This window comes from Anastrepha obliqua, chromosome 2, assembly GCF_027943255.1.
Source record: "Anastrepha obliqua isolate idAnaObli1 chromosome 2, idAnaObli1_1.0, whole genome shotgun sequence".
Lineage (NCBI taxonomy): Eukaryota > Metazoa > Arthropoda > Insecta > Diptera > Tephritidae > Anastrepha > Anastrepha obliqua.
The window spans coordinates 10,777,982-10,792,220 of NC_072893.1; the positions used below are offsets into that span (position 1 = coordinate 10,777,982).

The 14,239-nt window shown below is 36.0% G+C and overlaps 2 protein-coding genes and 1 non-coding gene across 3 annotated transcripts in view; 2 read left to right on the forward strand and 1 right to left on the reverse strand.

Moving 5' to 3' along the window:
• Positions 1–6,357, forward strand: part of LOC129236829 (cytoplasmic dynein 1 light intermediate chain 1) — a 30,139-nt gene extending 23,782 nt beyond the window's left edge. The window contains exons 2-6 of the mRNA XM_054871077.1: positions 2,531–2,721; positions 2,792–3,192; positions 3,249–3,478; positions 4,597–4,708; positions 4,772–6,357. Of these exons, the coding sequence (XP_054727052.1) occupies positions 2,531–2,721; positions 2,792–3,192; positions 3,249–3,478; positions 4,597–4,708; positions 4,772–5,221 (1,384 nt within the window). The 3' untranslated portion in view covers positions 5,222–6,357. The remainder of the gene's footprint in view (positions 1–2,530; positions 2,722–2,791; positions 3,193–3,248; positions 3,479–4,596; positions 4,709–4,771) is intronic.
• Positions 889–1,082, forward strand: LOC129239830 (U2 spliceosomal RNA). Its single transcript, XR_008581956.1, has one exon. It is a non-coding gene; the product is annotated as a U2 spliceosomal RNA (small nuclear RNA).
• A 6,528-nt stretch (positions 6,358–12,885) lies between the features above and the next one.
• On the reverse strand, positions 12,886–14,005 carry LOC129237914 (transcription factor Adf-1-like). The gene is made up of 4 exons (XM_054872893.1): positions 13,927–14,005; positions 13,659–13,799; positions 13,437–13,593; positions 12,886–13,370 (listed from the first exon to the last, which is right to left on the reverse strand). Exons 2-4 carry the CDS (start codon positions 13,789–13,791, stop codon positions 12,926–12,928), a joined length of 735 nt encoding a protein of 244 aa, XP_054728868.1. The 5' UTR covers positions 13,792–13,799; positions 13,927–14,005; the 3' UTR covers positions 12,886–12,925.
• Between the last annotated feature and the right edge of the window lie 234 nt (positions 14,006–14,239).

Genomic DNA, 14,239 nt, shown 5'->3' on the forward strand with positions numbered 1-14,239 from the left:
AGCATTTTTTTTCGTACAAGATTCGCACTTTGATAAGAAAAACATTTTGGACAATTAGAACAAGCACGATAATAAATAATAAATAAATTTGTTTAAAAAGAACGATGGTGCGTCTAACCTAAGACCAGCAGTGTATATGTTTATTGACATCTATGTCCTCTCAACCATCTTTGAAACGTGTAATCCGCTCATGAACTTTGGCACGAGATAGACAATAATCGTCATAAACTTTTTTCATCAATATAAATGTTTCGGTGAGCGATTTGCCGATTTTAAAACAAAATTTGATATTAGCTCTTTGTTTGAAACTTATTTTTGTACCGATGACACAAAAATACTGACACTTTAGACGCAATAACTTCGCTTCCACTGAACCGAATATCACCAAGCTTTCACTGGAAGTCAGCTAGAGATGTAACTTCCAACGCACTAACTTATTAAAAAGATGTCGCCATCAAAAACATTTTTACGACGCCAGTCTTGCTTATTTTAGACTTCAACTTGTATATTTGATTTCATTTGTTTCCCAACATTTTTTATTATTATTTTTTTTAATATTTTATTTCATTGTTTTCCAATATTTTTTTGAAGTGAAAACTTCTTTAGAATCGTTGGGAGTGATTTGAGGAAAAGTGAAACGAAAAAGCGACCCTCTTGGCTACGAAGCGTTATATTATATGTTGATATAAACGTAGCGACGAACTAAATAAAAATAACTTTTATTTTTTCTTGTGATTCGAACCAAGGATTTTGGATCGGAAGCTCACATTGCTAGTCGCTCGGCTACCGCGCCATGCTGTCGTCGCTGGCCTAAAAGTTATTTAGTTACGAAGCGTTATATTATATGTTGATATAAATAATTTTTGTGAGCGTGTAATTCTCAAAAGGTTTATTAGAAAATCTATTGACTAGGTAGTGTGGTATCTGTTCTTATCAGCTTAACATCTGATATATCCTCCGTCGGAGGACAATAAATGTTAAACTGATTTTTGGGAATGGGCGGAGTGTTTTAGGGGCTTGCTCCACCTCTGCCACGGGTTGGCCCGGTATTGCAGTACCGCCGGGATTTCGGCCTTGAATAAATACAAGAAGAAATATACTAATACATTTCGCTTAGGTGGGAAGAGACATAAATTTTTATATGAATACAAGTAGACGAAAATGGAAGAAATTTGTAAGTCTGTTTCTTCGATCCGTTTGGGTATTTTTTTTTGACAACATCGAAACCAAAGCATTTGTATCATATTTTAGCTATCATAAGCCACTCGTATCATTTGTTGAAATTGAAAACATTGAGGATGAATAAAATAAAATGAAGAAAATAAAATATGAACTTTAGAGCAATATTATAATGAACCTATAATTATCCCGCTCCTAATGCTGCTTTCGTCTTATTCTCTCTCAGTTTGTTTTACGGAAGGTTTCACTTCTATCCCGTCTAACCGTTAGACTGGTATTTTTTTTTGTAAATATTTTATTCCATTTGTTTTCCAATATATTTTATTTTTTTTCCAAAAATTTTTTTTTTTTTTCAAAATAATTTTTTTTTTGTTTTAAAAATATTTTATTTCATTGTTTCTCAAAAAATTTTTTTTTTTTTTTTGTAAATATTTTATTTCATTTGTTTTCCAACATTTTTTTTTTTGTTTTGTCAAAAATATTTTATTTCACTGTTTTCCAAAATTTGGTTCTGTAAATATTTTATTTCATTGTTTTCAAAAATATTTTATTTCATTTTTTTCGAACATTTTTTTTTTTTTTTTTTTCAAAAATATTTTATTTCTTTATTTCAAATAATTAAAAAACATAGATTTCTTAACAACTGCATTTCAATGGAGCACCCTGTAAAGTTGAAAATTTTAGTGCTCCTAATAATTTGAGTTGGTCATCAGCGTAATTGGATTTGGGAATATTATTTATTTGTCAATACAGCCCTTGCAATTTCTCCAGCAGGTAAATGTGCTTCAAAACAAAAAACAAAAAAAAAAACAGTTACTGAATTATTTAGGCGGCAACTATGTCCGATCTGTGTCAGCTTTGTTAGCTGTGCAATCACTTTTTAACTCCACTATTTATTTACTTTTTTTTTGTGCGGTCTCATGCTAGTTCCAAATTAGCCGCTTACTTAGACAGTTCGCTGCACAAAATTGCCTCATTGACCATATCCGCACTGACCCACACATACACGTACTCGCTCGTACATACTTATGCATGTGTGTTAGTGCATTTTTAAGCACATATGCACTTTTTTTTCTATCCATACATAATAATAATAATGGGCGACTTAATGGATTCAACGTCGACGCATAGTGGTGACTGCTGCTATATCTGGTGGGTGGTGCGCTCATTTGTAGGTCAATTGCGAAAAACAGCTGTACAGTTATACTTATCGGCTAATGGGCCACACGAACCCTCAGCCACTACCTGCCAATTATTTTCTATAATCATCATTTATAATTTGTCATTCGTCACTTTAAATATTTATTGGCGTATCTGACTTTTCGCTTATCTCTGTCATCTTTTGTTGCAGGTCTGCAATTTTGAGTGAAGTACAAAAACAAGGCAGCACAAAACTTCCATCAAACAAATCAGTACTAGTATTAGGCGATAATGCCACCGGCAAAACGACTCTCATTGCGAAACTGCAAGGAGTCGAAGATCCGAAAAAGGGCTCAGGTCTGGAGTACGCGTACATCGATGTGAAAGATGAGTACAGAGATGGTAAGTGTGCATGCACATTTTTTTTGTAATTACTTTTACTTACATGCCTTTCCTATTCTCTGTTGCATAGACACAACCCGATTAGGTGTTTGGATTCTGGATGGTGATCCAGGTCATACAAATCTGCTGCGTTATGCCTTGAACGAAACGAACTTCGAACATACCCTCGTCATACTCACAGTCTCAATGACGGAGCCATGGGCATGGCTAGAGCAGTTAAATCATTGGATTAAAGTGCTGTCCAATCACATTGAGAGCTTGAAGCTGGAGCCACAAGAGAAACAAGAAGCCCGACAACGGCTGATCAATACGTGGCAGAGTTATTGTGAAGTGGGTGACGATTTGGATCCCGGCTCGCCAGTGAAACGTACGATGAGAAATAATTCGATTGATGACGATGATCTGCTGCCACTCACCGAGGGCGCGTTAACCACAAATCTCGGCTTGGATATTGTTGTAGTGGTCACAAAGGTACGCACACGATAACTAGAAACTATAAATTGACAGGCTTTCTACTTTACATTCAGACGGACTACATGACAACGCTGGAGAAAGAGTACGATTATCGAGATGAACACTTTGATTTCATACAACAGTGGATACGACGCTTTTGCTTGCAGCATGGCACATCACTTTTTTACACAAGCGTTAAAGAAGACAAAAACTGTGATCTCCTATATAAATATTTGACACATCGAATTTACGGCTTACCATTCCGAACGCCTGCGCTATTCGTCGAGAAGGATGCTGTTTTAATGTATATATACAATATATAAACACCTATACGTAACTGTGGACTTTTGATAAAGCAACTCAACATTTTAAAATTTTGGAAAACCGCACACTGGTTTTAGGAGAGATAGGGACAAGCTCCTCACGCGGCATCACAATGGGCTATGAGCCTGAGTGTGTCCCACAGGACAACCGCTTCAACCTAACCTAACTCATCTGATTATAATGGGTTTTGATGAAAAAAATTTGAAAAATTTTAGAACTCTAAGTAGACGAATCCATAAGAATTCTTAAGTTGAGACTAACTAAGAATACTTAATAGTTTAACCCCTTGCCGTGCTTTAAAGAGTCTGACACGTGATGAAAATTTTGGCCCAAGCATGAATATGACGAGCCAGGCTCGTGAATAGATCGTCGGGCCAAGCGTAAATATCACGAGCCGAGGTCGTGAATAAGTAGTCGGATCAAACATAAACATAAGGAGCCTGGCTCGTGATTGAAAGTTAGTTTATATCTGTACGCCACCAGAATTAGTCACGAGTCTCATAATTGCTGTTACATTTTCTCGCCTATCAGTCTGATCTGTTTACCACGCGTTGATGCGTAACACCTGGACCCGAGTTTCGTCGAGCTTAATGGCACGGCAAGTGGTTAAATATTGCATTAGCAGCCAGGAATGATGTGCTTGAAGCTAACTCTCCATTTGGCAGCCGCGACTGGCCAGACTTTTTCGACTTTGGACCCAACCTGTCGAAACAGCAAGTTTCCTGGGCCTACCGTTAGATGAGCTAGACGAAGACGACCGGTGATTACACTATGCAAAGTTACTGCTACAACAACAACAACAGATTTTTTCGACTTTGGACGTGAATTTAACAGATTTCTATTATATCTAACGACTTGCGATTCCAGTTAGCTTCCTAAAATTTAAATTCCTATCGATTTATGGAAATAATTTTTTTAAAAGGATGCGCAAAAAGCACGAAAAAAGGCCAGACTCGTGTGCCTAACCGATGGTTTTTAAAAAAGATGTCCAATGGAGGGTTAAATCGACTTAAGTTGTTTTGGCAAAAGTCCACAGACACTTTTATTTAGAAACTGTTTGTATTCCATTAATTTACTTCTATTTACTTTACAAAACAGTCCTGCCGGTTGGGATAGCTTGAAGAAAATAAGTATTTTGTACGAGAATATGCAATCGTGTAAGGCCGAGGACTACTACACAGACATCATCTCGCCGCCACAATCTAGAAAAGTAAGTGTTTGCAATTTAATTTCCAATCTAATTATAATCAAAACACCAATTTCGTAACCATAGACGGTGGCAAATCGTGAAATCGAAGTGCAAACAGAGGACGAACAGACATTCTTATCGCGGCAGCAAGAGATACTCAAGCAAGGCGGCCAAATGCGTGGCGATTCACCATTGCGTTCGCAAGGCAGCGCCAACAAGAGCATGCAACCACGCACACCCGGCACCGGCGGTCAGGGTTCACCTATCAAGGTAAATGTGAAGCCAACACCAGCTACACCGGGCAACGAAGGTGTGCTCGCCAACTTCTTCAACTCGCTATTGCACAAAAAATCCGGTTCACCCGCCACACCTGCCACCCCGACCAATACGCCCAACGCGAGCAGTACACCACGCACCAATGGCACCGATGGTACCATCGATAAGTTGGCGATGCGCTCTGATGCAGCAGCCGAACTGGATCGTCTAACGAGGAGTGCGAAAAAAGAAATGGATTATTCACAAAGCGAATGTTAAACAAAGCGAAGTTGGCGAATTTGTATTAAAGACTAGCGAAGAAGAGACACAAGAACAAGAACAACACCACAGTGCGCTTTTTAACAACAATCGAAGGCATGAAGAATGAGCAACAAAAACAAGATAAATATAAGTGAAATGAAATGAGTGAAACTTATGTGTATGTAAGCGGTAATAACCGAGTGTAATGAAAAGTAATCCCAAAGGGAGTATATTTATACATACTTGCCCTAGCGCCCCTTAACACTCCATATACGAACGAAAAATTAACGGATTCATTAAAGGATCACATCCCTCAGCTATTGAGAAACTCTCATGTGGATGGTTAAAAATGATATATTTGCAAATTTCAAAGCAAACAAAAAAATGTATAATGCAAGCAAAAAGGCAAACGTATATAAACTTAACACAACAACAAAAGAAAACAAAATAAGAAAAAAACATATGTATTTCCATTGTCGTCTTGCTTTAAGTTCAAACATGTGTGACGCCTACTTTAGTTACTTTTATTGCTTCCTAACATGCTGCAGATTTATAGCAATTATTTTAAATACCTTTTAAATAATTCAATAAATGCAATTGTTTATAATAAGCGCTGAAGTTGCTGTAAATGAAAAAGAAAATAAATTATTAATTATTGAAGGAAAGCAAAGAAGCAGCAAAGGGAAAATAAAATAGTAAAATTTGTTTTGTGTCAGCACAAGTTTAGCACGTGCCTGACGCGCTGCATAGGTAGAGGAATATTGTGTTTTAATGCTGCACACAAAATACACATAAAATTTAGCCAGCGCGTTAAAGCGATTTAGCGATTTAATCGGCGTATGCATGTGTTTTTAAGCAATTTTAGAGACGTTCTTTGTGTTCCAAGTAAACGATTTTGCTTTAGCGCAACTACAAATAAGAGCTTGGCAATATTGGCAAATTGCCATTCTTTATTTTTATATGCTAATTTTTATAATTTTTGCTCAAAGCTTAAAGTATACTATAATTTTATACATTAAATTTAACTTAAACCACGATAATTTCAATTCTAAACTGTGCATAAATAAGCAAAAACAAAAAAAAAACGAAGTATAGCTATTTGTAAAATGTGGAAATTCTAAAAGAAGAAAATAAAGTAGCTATGAATACGTAAAGTGATTGAAATCAATGAAAAGTATGGGAATAGCAGGAAAGTTAACTACAGACTGCAGTACTAAATGGAACTTAGGAAAGCCAAATTCCCCATTGAGTATGAAATTTGCAGCTAAAAATTTATTATAGAAAATGCTTGGATTGGGTTTCATAATTCATAAAGGTGGATCTTACAATTTTCGAAAAGATTTTATACCCTTGGATATCTCGCATGCGCATTGTGTCTACAAGTTGAAAGTTGTTATGATAACAAAACAAAAAAGAAAAACAAAAACTATAAAGATGCTTCTAAGCTACCAAATGAGATATTAGAGCAATATGTGTGTATGTATATACATATATGCCATTTTCTTACTTAAAACAATGGCTAACTGCTTAGTAGACGGGGTCTACATGCACTCATATTTGCGCATTTGAAGTTGTAAACAGAGAAACAGAGCGGGAAAGAGTTTTTAAACACGAGCTGTTTTTTATGCTCATGAAAAACGAGCGCAACTGAGGCGGCTATATTTCTGTAAAATCTAAGGTTAGGTGAGGTGGTGCTGGCTGATCTGTAAAAAGATCTCACTTACACCCCTAGGGACCATTGTGTTGCCAGTGCTATGTATCTAGTGTTGAAGATATCATTTAAAAATAAATCGTAAAATCCAAAAATGTAATATATTAAAAAAAATTTAAATCTACTAAAAGTTGAAATGTCGAATGAAATTTTTATGCGCGCGCGAAAATAACAAAAGTAGCATAGCAAATTTGGAGTGATATACGAAGATACGTGATTCAAACAGGTTATAGGAGCCCTAAAGATTGGTTTAACTAGCTTTAAAAGGTAAAAATAAAAAAAGTTTGAAGAGCTTGAAAGGATATCTTAAAGCGCTTTTCAAAAACGCAATCCAATCGTTTACATTAAAATTAAAAAAGTAAATAATTGCCGCGTATACTTCTGTTAGGTGTTTGGTCGAGCTTCTCCCCCTCCACCTCCTCTTTGTGGCGTGCGTCTTGATGTTGTTTCACAAATCGTTTATATTAAAATGTTGAAATTAGTGCACCAGCCGATTGGTGAATACATGAGAACTAACCCTCCGTTGAACGCCTTTTTTAAATCCTTTGGTTGGGCACCAACCAGCGTCTGGCCTGTTTTCGTACTGTTCGAGTATCCTTTTTAAAAGGTTATATGCATAAATCGGTAGAAAATTAAATTTAAGGAAGCTAACTGGAAGTGCAAGTCGTTAGCTATAATAGAAATCTGTTAAATTCACGTCCAAAGCGGAGAAAGTCTGATGCAAAAATTTGCGATTTTTCGTTAATTTATTTCATTTTAACGTTAGCGATCTGAACTTATTTAGCGGTCAGCGATATAAACTTATTTCGTTAATTCTGCCTTGAGACGCGTCACAATTCTTTTATAAAGTTGCTTTTACTCGTTAACGAAATCGATTCATTTTGTCTGTTGAGCATCTCTAAATAAATGTCCAAGAAACTCCATCATTTAAACGTGAAAACCGAGAAATTTTGTACTTCCAAGATAATTTTTGAATCGGTAATTGTAACATTTTTGGTTTTTATTTTGAAATACAACGCGATATAGCACAGACTCCAACAACAATAAATTGTATTTTAATTTCCATAAGAATTCAGAAAAATATATTATAATTTTTTTTTTTTTAATTTAGCAAAGCTTTTTATTCTAAAATAAGCATTAATTTTTGATGTATTGAATGTTTTTTTTTTTTTTTTTTTTCAAAAACACCAAACCTGAAAAGGAATGCTATTTTTGAAAATAATGTCCTTCTTTTTTTATAACGGTTTTGTTGTTGTATCGTAGCAACAAAAACATTCCCCACACATGTACGGGGAGTGCTGCTAGAGTTCCCCGTCAGTCGATTCTACGTTACCAGAACGACCCGGATTTACTATATATCCGTCCAAAGACTATCGGTTTTCGTTCTAGCGTTTGGTTGTTTTTCAACTTCTTCTTGGTTTCTTCTTGATTAGCGCCTTAAAAGGAACTACGTAGCGTTTTGTGCTCGTAAAAAGCACACGAGTGATTATAATAATTTGAATCCTGGCGAAAGTTTTAACTTTCAAAACTTTCACTTTTATAAATTAAATTGTCAACTAAACTAATTCACCTTGCAAATCAAATAAAATGTGATAAAACTTGCTGCAAATTCTGTATTCGCGTGGGATTTGTGCTATTTCATAGCTCAGTTAGCAAGCAGTCACTTAACTGCAAAACAAAAATTCGACTCAAATTCCTTTGGTTTCACCGGCAAATGTGTTTAGCAGCGAAATCTCGTAATGAGTTCTACAAAATTCAATTCAAGAACGCCAAAATATTATTGATTAGAGCTAAATCAGCGCATAAATATTCTATATGTAAATGCAAAAACAATAAAATGATACACACACGTACATACATATTTAGACTTAGCAAAAATGGAAGTGAATTTGGCTTTTGTGGCTTGCAGAATTTTACACACACACGGCTTGAATACGTTTTTCCGAGTGCTGTTGTATTTTTGTTGCTTATAAGTAAAAGTTATTGAATGAAAATCAATAAAATTCAAGAGAAATGTTAGTATTTTTCACTGATTTATTTTTAATAAAATACAAAAAAATATTCACATAACACTAAAATAGCTTATATGTATGTAATTATGTAAAACTTTTTGAACTGAACATTTTTAAACGAAAGAAAAAATACTTAAGGATACGAAAATAACAACAAACACTGCTGTCATCCTTTTTTATTACATATTTTTATTTTCTGTAATCAAAGTAAGTCTAATTATCGCTAAATTTTAGTTTATTTTCATTTGCAAAACTTTAAGATATTTAAGTAATTATTTATATACAAACGACATGCGCACCATTTAAAGGTGTGGTGCGGTAGCTTGTTCCATTTTTCTTCGAGGAAAAATCGCAATCTCAAGCTTAGACCTCTGTATTGTATAAAGTAAAAGCAAAGCACGTAAAGATCAGTCTAACGTTCGTTCATAGGTAGCATAAAAGTGAAATCCGGGAGCAGTATATTAATGTATGTAGGAATATTGGAGGACAGTACTAAAATTTAGGGCATTTTACGACTGAACCTGTGTCATCATTTGCATTTGCGAACTTTTATTGTGCATTTTGTTTTTGCTACTAGCAAAAAGGAAAAGCTGCTCTGCAGAAAACACAGTGCCTGATAAAATTGAGCTACTTCGAATAGCGACGACTACGAGTTCGGTCTAAAATCTCCCTAATTGTGTATTTATATTCAATTTTATAACTAAGTGTGAAATAAAAAATTCAAGAGCCTAAGAAAACTCTTCAAACTCCTGCTAAACACAAAATTTTCTTTACAATGAAAAAAAGTAAAATAATAATAGTAAAACACAATAGTGATTATTTGTTCTTAAAGAAATCATGCAAATAATGCAAAAATGCTACTACAAACAACAACAACATTAAATTATAATAATAAAAATTACTAATCATTTGAAAATAAAAGTATATGCAGACAATTAAAGTGAAAAAAATACAAAAACAAAACGAAAAAATATGTTGTTTACTTTATTCTGAATTTTGCCAATTGCAGCAGCGAAACTGCGGGATAGTTTGTTGCACGTTGCAGAGAATATGCGCGAAGTAGGTGGCGCCTTCCGAAAACACGGTACTATTATATATACACCCAACTCTGTTTTTACACGGTAGATACGTTCCTTAGATGCATACAAAAAAATCGTGTAAAAAAATATATGCGACATATGGTAAATTTGTCAACTTAAAAAAAAAACGTGTGAGATGAGGAAACTTTAAATATTTTCCCGAAAAAATTGGCAAAAGAAATAGTAAAGAAATCTATATTAAAACAAAAGCTATTAATTTTTATAACAAAAATAAAAAAAGTGCGGGCAGACAAAGAAAGAGGGAAAGTCCCGAGAGAGAATGAGAGAGAGAGAGAGAGAAAGAATATATATCTTAATAAATTCACAACATTTGCATAGAATACAAATAGACAAAATTTATAAAAAACGGAGTCGGGTCGACCGGTATAGGTAAACGCCGGACACAAACCGTGGCAACAACGCCCACTACTCCGAGCGTTTATCACCCGCCCAAACGCAGCGATTCCAGGACCACAGCAACGGCACAAATTACCGCAAGATAATACCAATAAATCCGACGCCGGAATGGATAGCACTTTATAGTACGCACAAGCACTAGCCAGGAAACGGAAATAAGCACCAAAAAGTAGGCACCAAAATAACAAAACGCCAAGAAAATTGGGACCAAAAAACGCCCCAAGCCGTAGGCACCAAGGAAATATAACGCCAAAATGTAGGCACCAAAAATATATTTCCTACTAGTTTGCACCATTTACTCTCTATTCTCGCTCGTCCATCGACGCCTAAGAAGTTTCACTTCAAAAAACGTGTGAGATGGGAAAACTTGAAATATTTTCCCAAAAAAATTTACGTTCAACATCCCTTGATTTTAACTCCCCTGTTTCTGAATCATTCGCGAAGCATGCAATCGCTTGGAAATGGATTGGCGGGCAACTCCTAATACTGAAGCAAGCTCTTCTTGCGTTTGACACGGATCCTCATTGAGCAATGCCTCCAATTCAGCGTCTTCGAAGGTTTTTTAACCTTCCTTCACGCGGACGGTCGTCAACATTAAAATCACCGTCTTTGAACCGGCGGAACCAATCTCGGCACGTTGTTTCTGTTTCACTTAAAGCAGCATCTCCATAAACTTTTTGTAGTTCTCGATGCGCTTCAGTCGTCGTTTTTTTGAATGAAAGAGGAAAATCGCAAAACCGCAAGTGACGATTATTCGGCACAAAATCAGACATTTTCACAAAACCAAGAGTATATGATACCAAAACAAAATCACTAATGTGTCGAAGCAGTTTGTTTGCCACATGTCTAAGCTTGGTTTATGACGTTTAGGATATGTTAGAATCGACTAGCACACACTGCTGGCGGCATCTTTTGACAAACAGCGGGAACCTAGTTGCGCACCAATATTAAACGGCGAGAGCAAAATCTATCGAGTCTATTTCGTACAAGCGTCGTAAAATTTCACTCTATTTGCTCTATGACATTCAGGAAAAATTCATGAAATACTGAAAATCGTGTTAAAACAAACCAATTCATGTAAAATACGTGTTTTTTTTTTAACTCGTGTAGAAAGAGAATTTTATAAAACTAGCTGTGTTGACAGGTTGGGTCCAGAAGAAGAGGGGTGTTAGATGAGTGGGTTTGATGGGGCATGTGAAAAGGTGGTTAGTGTCGTGCGGGGTGCCTTCACATGCCGGACATATGTTTAGTATGTCAGGGTCGATTCTGGATAAGTATGAGTTCATCGACTTTTACCTTGAGTTGCAGCTTGACCTCCTTTGTCCAGGTAGTAAAGAGGGTCGCCGTGGACTTAATGGGGGAAAGTTAGAGATTCCTCGCAGTGAAAAAGCGAGAAATGTCGGTGAGGTAGTAGTTCACTTTAGAGCACAGGTCATCATTGTCATTGCCCGACGCCATTATCGTGCAGCCGTTAGCGTATGTGACCAGGAAGACTCCCTCTGGTGGCTGGGGGAGTTTCGAGATGTAGAAGTTGAACAGCAAGGGTGAAAGAACACCACCCTGCGGAACACCTTGCTTAATCTTCCTCTGTTTAGATGTATGGTCACGAAAAATCACTGAAGAGTGACGACCGAATTTCCAATGCGTATTGCTGCCATAATTTTTTGAAACCTCAGTAAACGTCGTTTACGGAGTTCCTCCAACTGTTTATTATTAGCAACCAATTGAGCAATTAAATTAGCCATTCCTTCTCCTTGTATTTGATTCATATCGTTGATAATATAATAATTAAACAAAACCAAAACGCCGAAATATTTCACCAAAATAATTTCTATGAAGAAAAACCTCTCAAAGTAGTATTGACAGCTGATTGTCAATTTTGCAGATAATCTGCCATATGTGAACGGGTAGATTAATTTGGTGGATTTATTGGTATGTACGTACTTTTAAGTGTACTTTATTTTCGATGAATTCGACAACTGCATGTCTTCAGTAACGAAAATAAACTACCCTTTGCGTGCAAATGGGTGCACGTGCAGATGTACATACATATGTGCGACCCAGGGTGAAAAGAAATCTATCACCCTTGTGTGCGCCCGATTTATGGTATATTCTTAGCTCTGCACTCACTTTCACTTATTCTTCCTCTTCTTTTTGTTTGTTTATTCCCCTTTTCGATGTCACGGCACTTGGGACGCCGCCACCTTGTATTCTATCATTTTTGTCCAAGGATGGGACAATAAACTTTATTACCCTTAATCTACAATGTATGACGTTTACGATACCATAGTTTTAGTTTTATTATTATTTATAGGGGATATATACAATATAACCCTAACTAAATTAGCATACTGGCTGCTAAGTTTTTTTTAAGTTTTATTTTAATATAATCGCACACATACATACATATGTATTTGTGTAGCTCTTTACAGCTACGACCATCATCTATTACTAATATATAAACTTAAATTTACTCTAATATGAAAAATAACAAGTGCAATGTTTAAGAACTATCCGTCGTTTCAGGTTCCATTTTTAATTTCATTACCAATTCGGTTACCTTTAACATTGCAATTGCCTGCTTTCGTTCACTCATACCGCAAATAGTTTCGACAATCATTTTGCCGAAACCAAGAACTGCAGGATTATGTGGGTCTGTTTTTGCACGTTTTCTGCTGTTTGTGTCTCCACATATAGAGCTCGAAGCAGATAAATGGTCTATTTCATTTGAGTGCCGCCTCTTACGATAAGATGCGGGTGATGATGTATCAGTAGCTTCTTGCTCCGATTCCTGCTCCGTCACATGAGATTCGGCAAATTTATATTGGAATGGATCCGTAACACACTCATATTCCATATCATCTTCATGATCTGCAGTTAACGGTTCGTTACTGACTTGTGTTTGCTGTTGTTCACTCTTAAGCGAGGGACTATCGAAGTCATATTTTCTAAAAAAAAAGAAGATAAATATATTGTCAAATGAATTAGGAGATAAACTGAATATTCTTCACTACTTGCGCGCGATTATGTGCGGTCTTAAAAACTCCAGTTCCTTATATAGTGACCACGGATTCGATGGTGTTATTCCGTTTACAGCAAGTGCAATAATACGCCGTCCTTCCTTTGGATATCGTTCACGTAGTCTTGTCCAACGACGAATGCATTCCGCTTCTAAAATAGAGAAGTGTAAAATTACTAAGCAACCATAGCATTCGTATTATCTTCGCTGGCATCACCATTAGTTCCAAGCTCACGAGCTATCCGTTGCCAAGTGGCGTTTTTCTTTGCAACATTTTTATAATCCTTATCATATTTGTTGTAGAGATGTTCGTTTGGCTTCACCAGTCTTATAAGTGCTGCATCACCCATGGCGTTCTCTGGTCCATGTTTATAAATATTTATACTTATTTTAAATGAAGTACATAGTGAAATTTCAAATGTTTACAATATTATAGTTTGAGTTTAGATTTAGTTATGGTGCAGTTAGTAATCATATAGACTTACAGAACTCCTTAAGAAAATGTTGCTTAAATAAAACAAACGCTGACGCGGTCCGTAAACTCACCTTGCCGTAAACGTAGAAATATGCGACTCGGGGCGAATCAATTTAATGCAAGGCGAATTGAGTGCCATAGGTGGCGTCTTGCTAAAACAGTTACTTTATTTTTCGGGATTTTGTCAAGTCTGACGTTAGTTCGCTTTCCAACGCAAAACAAACAAAAGCAGGAGAAATTACATGTTTGTGAAAATTCAGTGAATGTCTTGGTAGTATTGTTATTAGTGAGATTTGGGGTGTGTTTAATTATGAAAGCGCAAA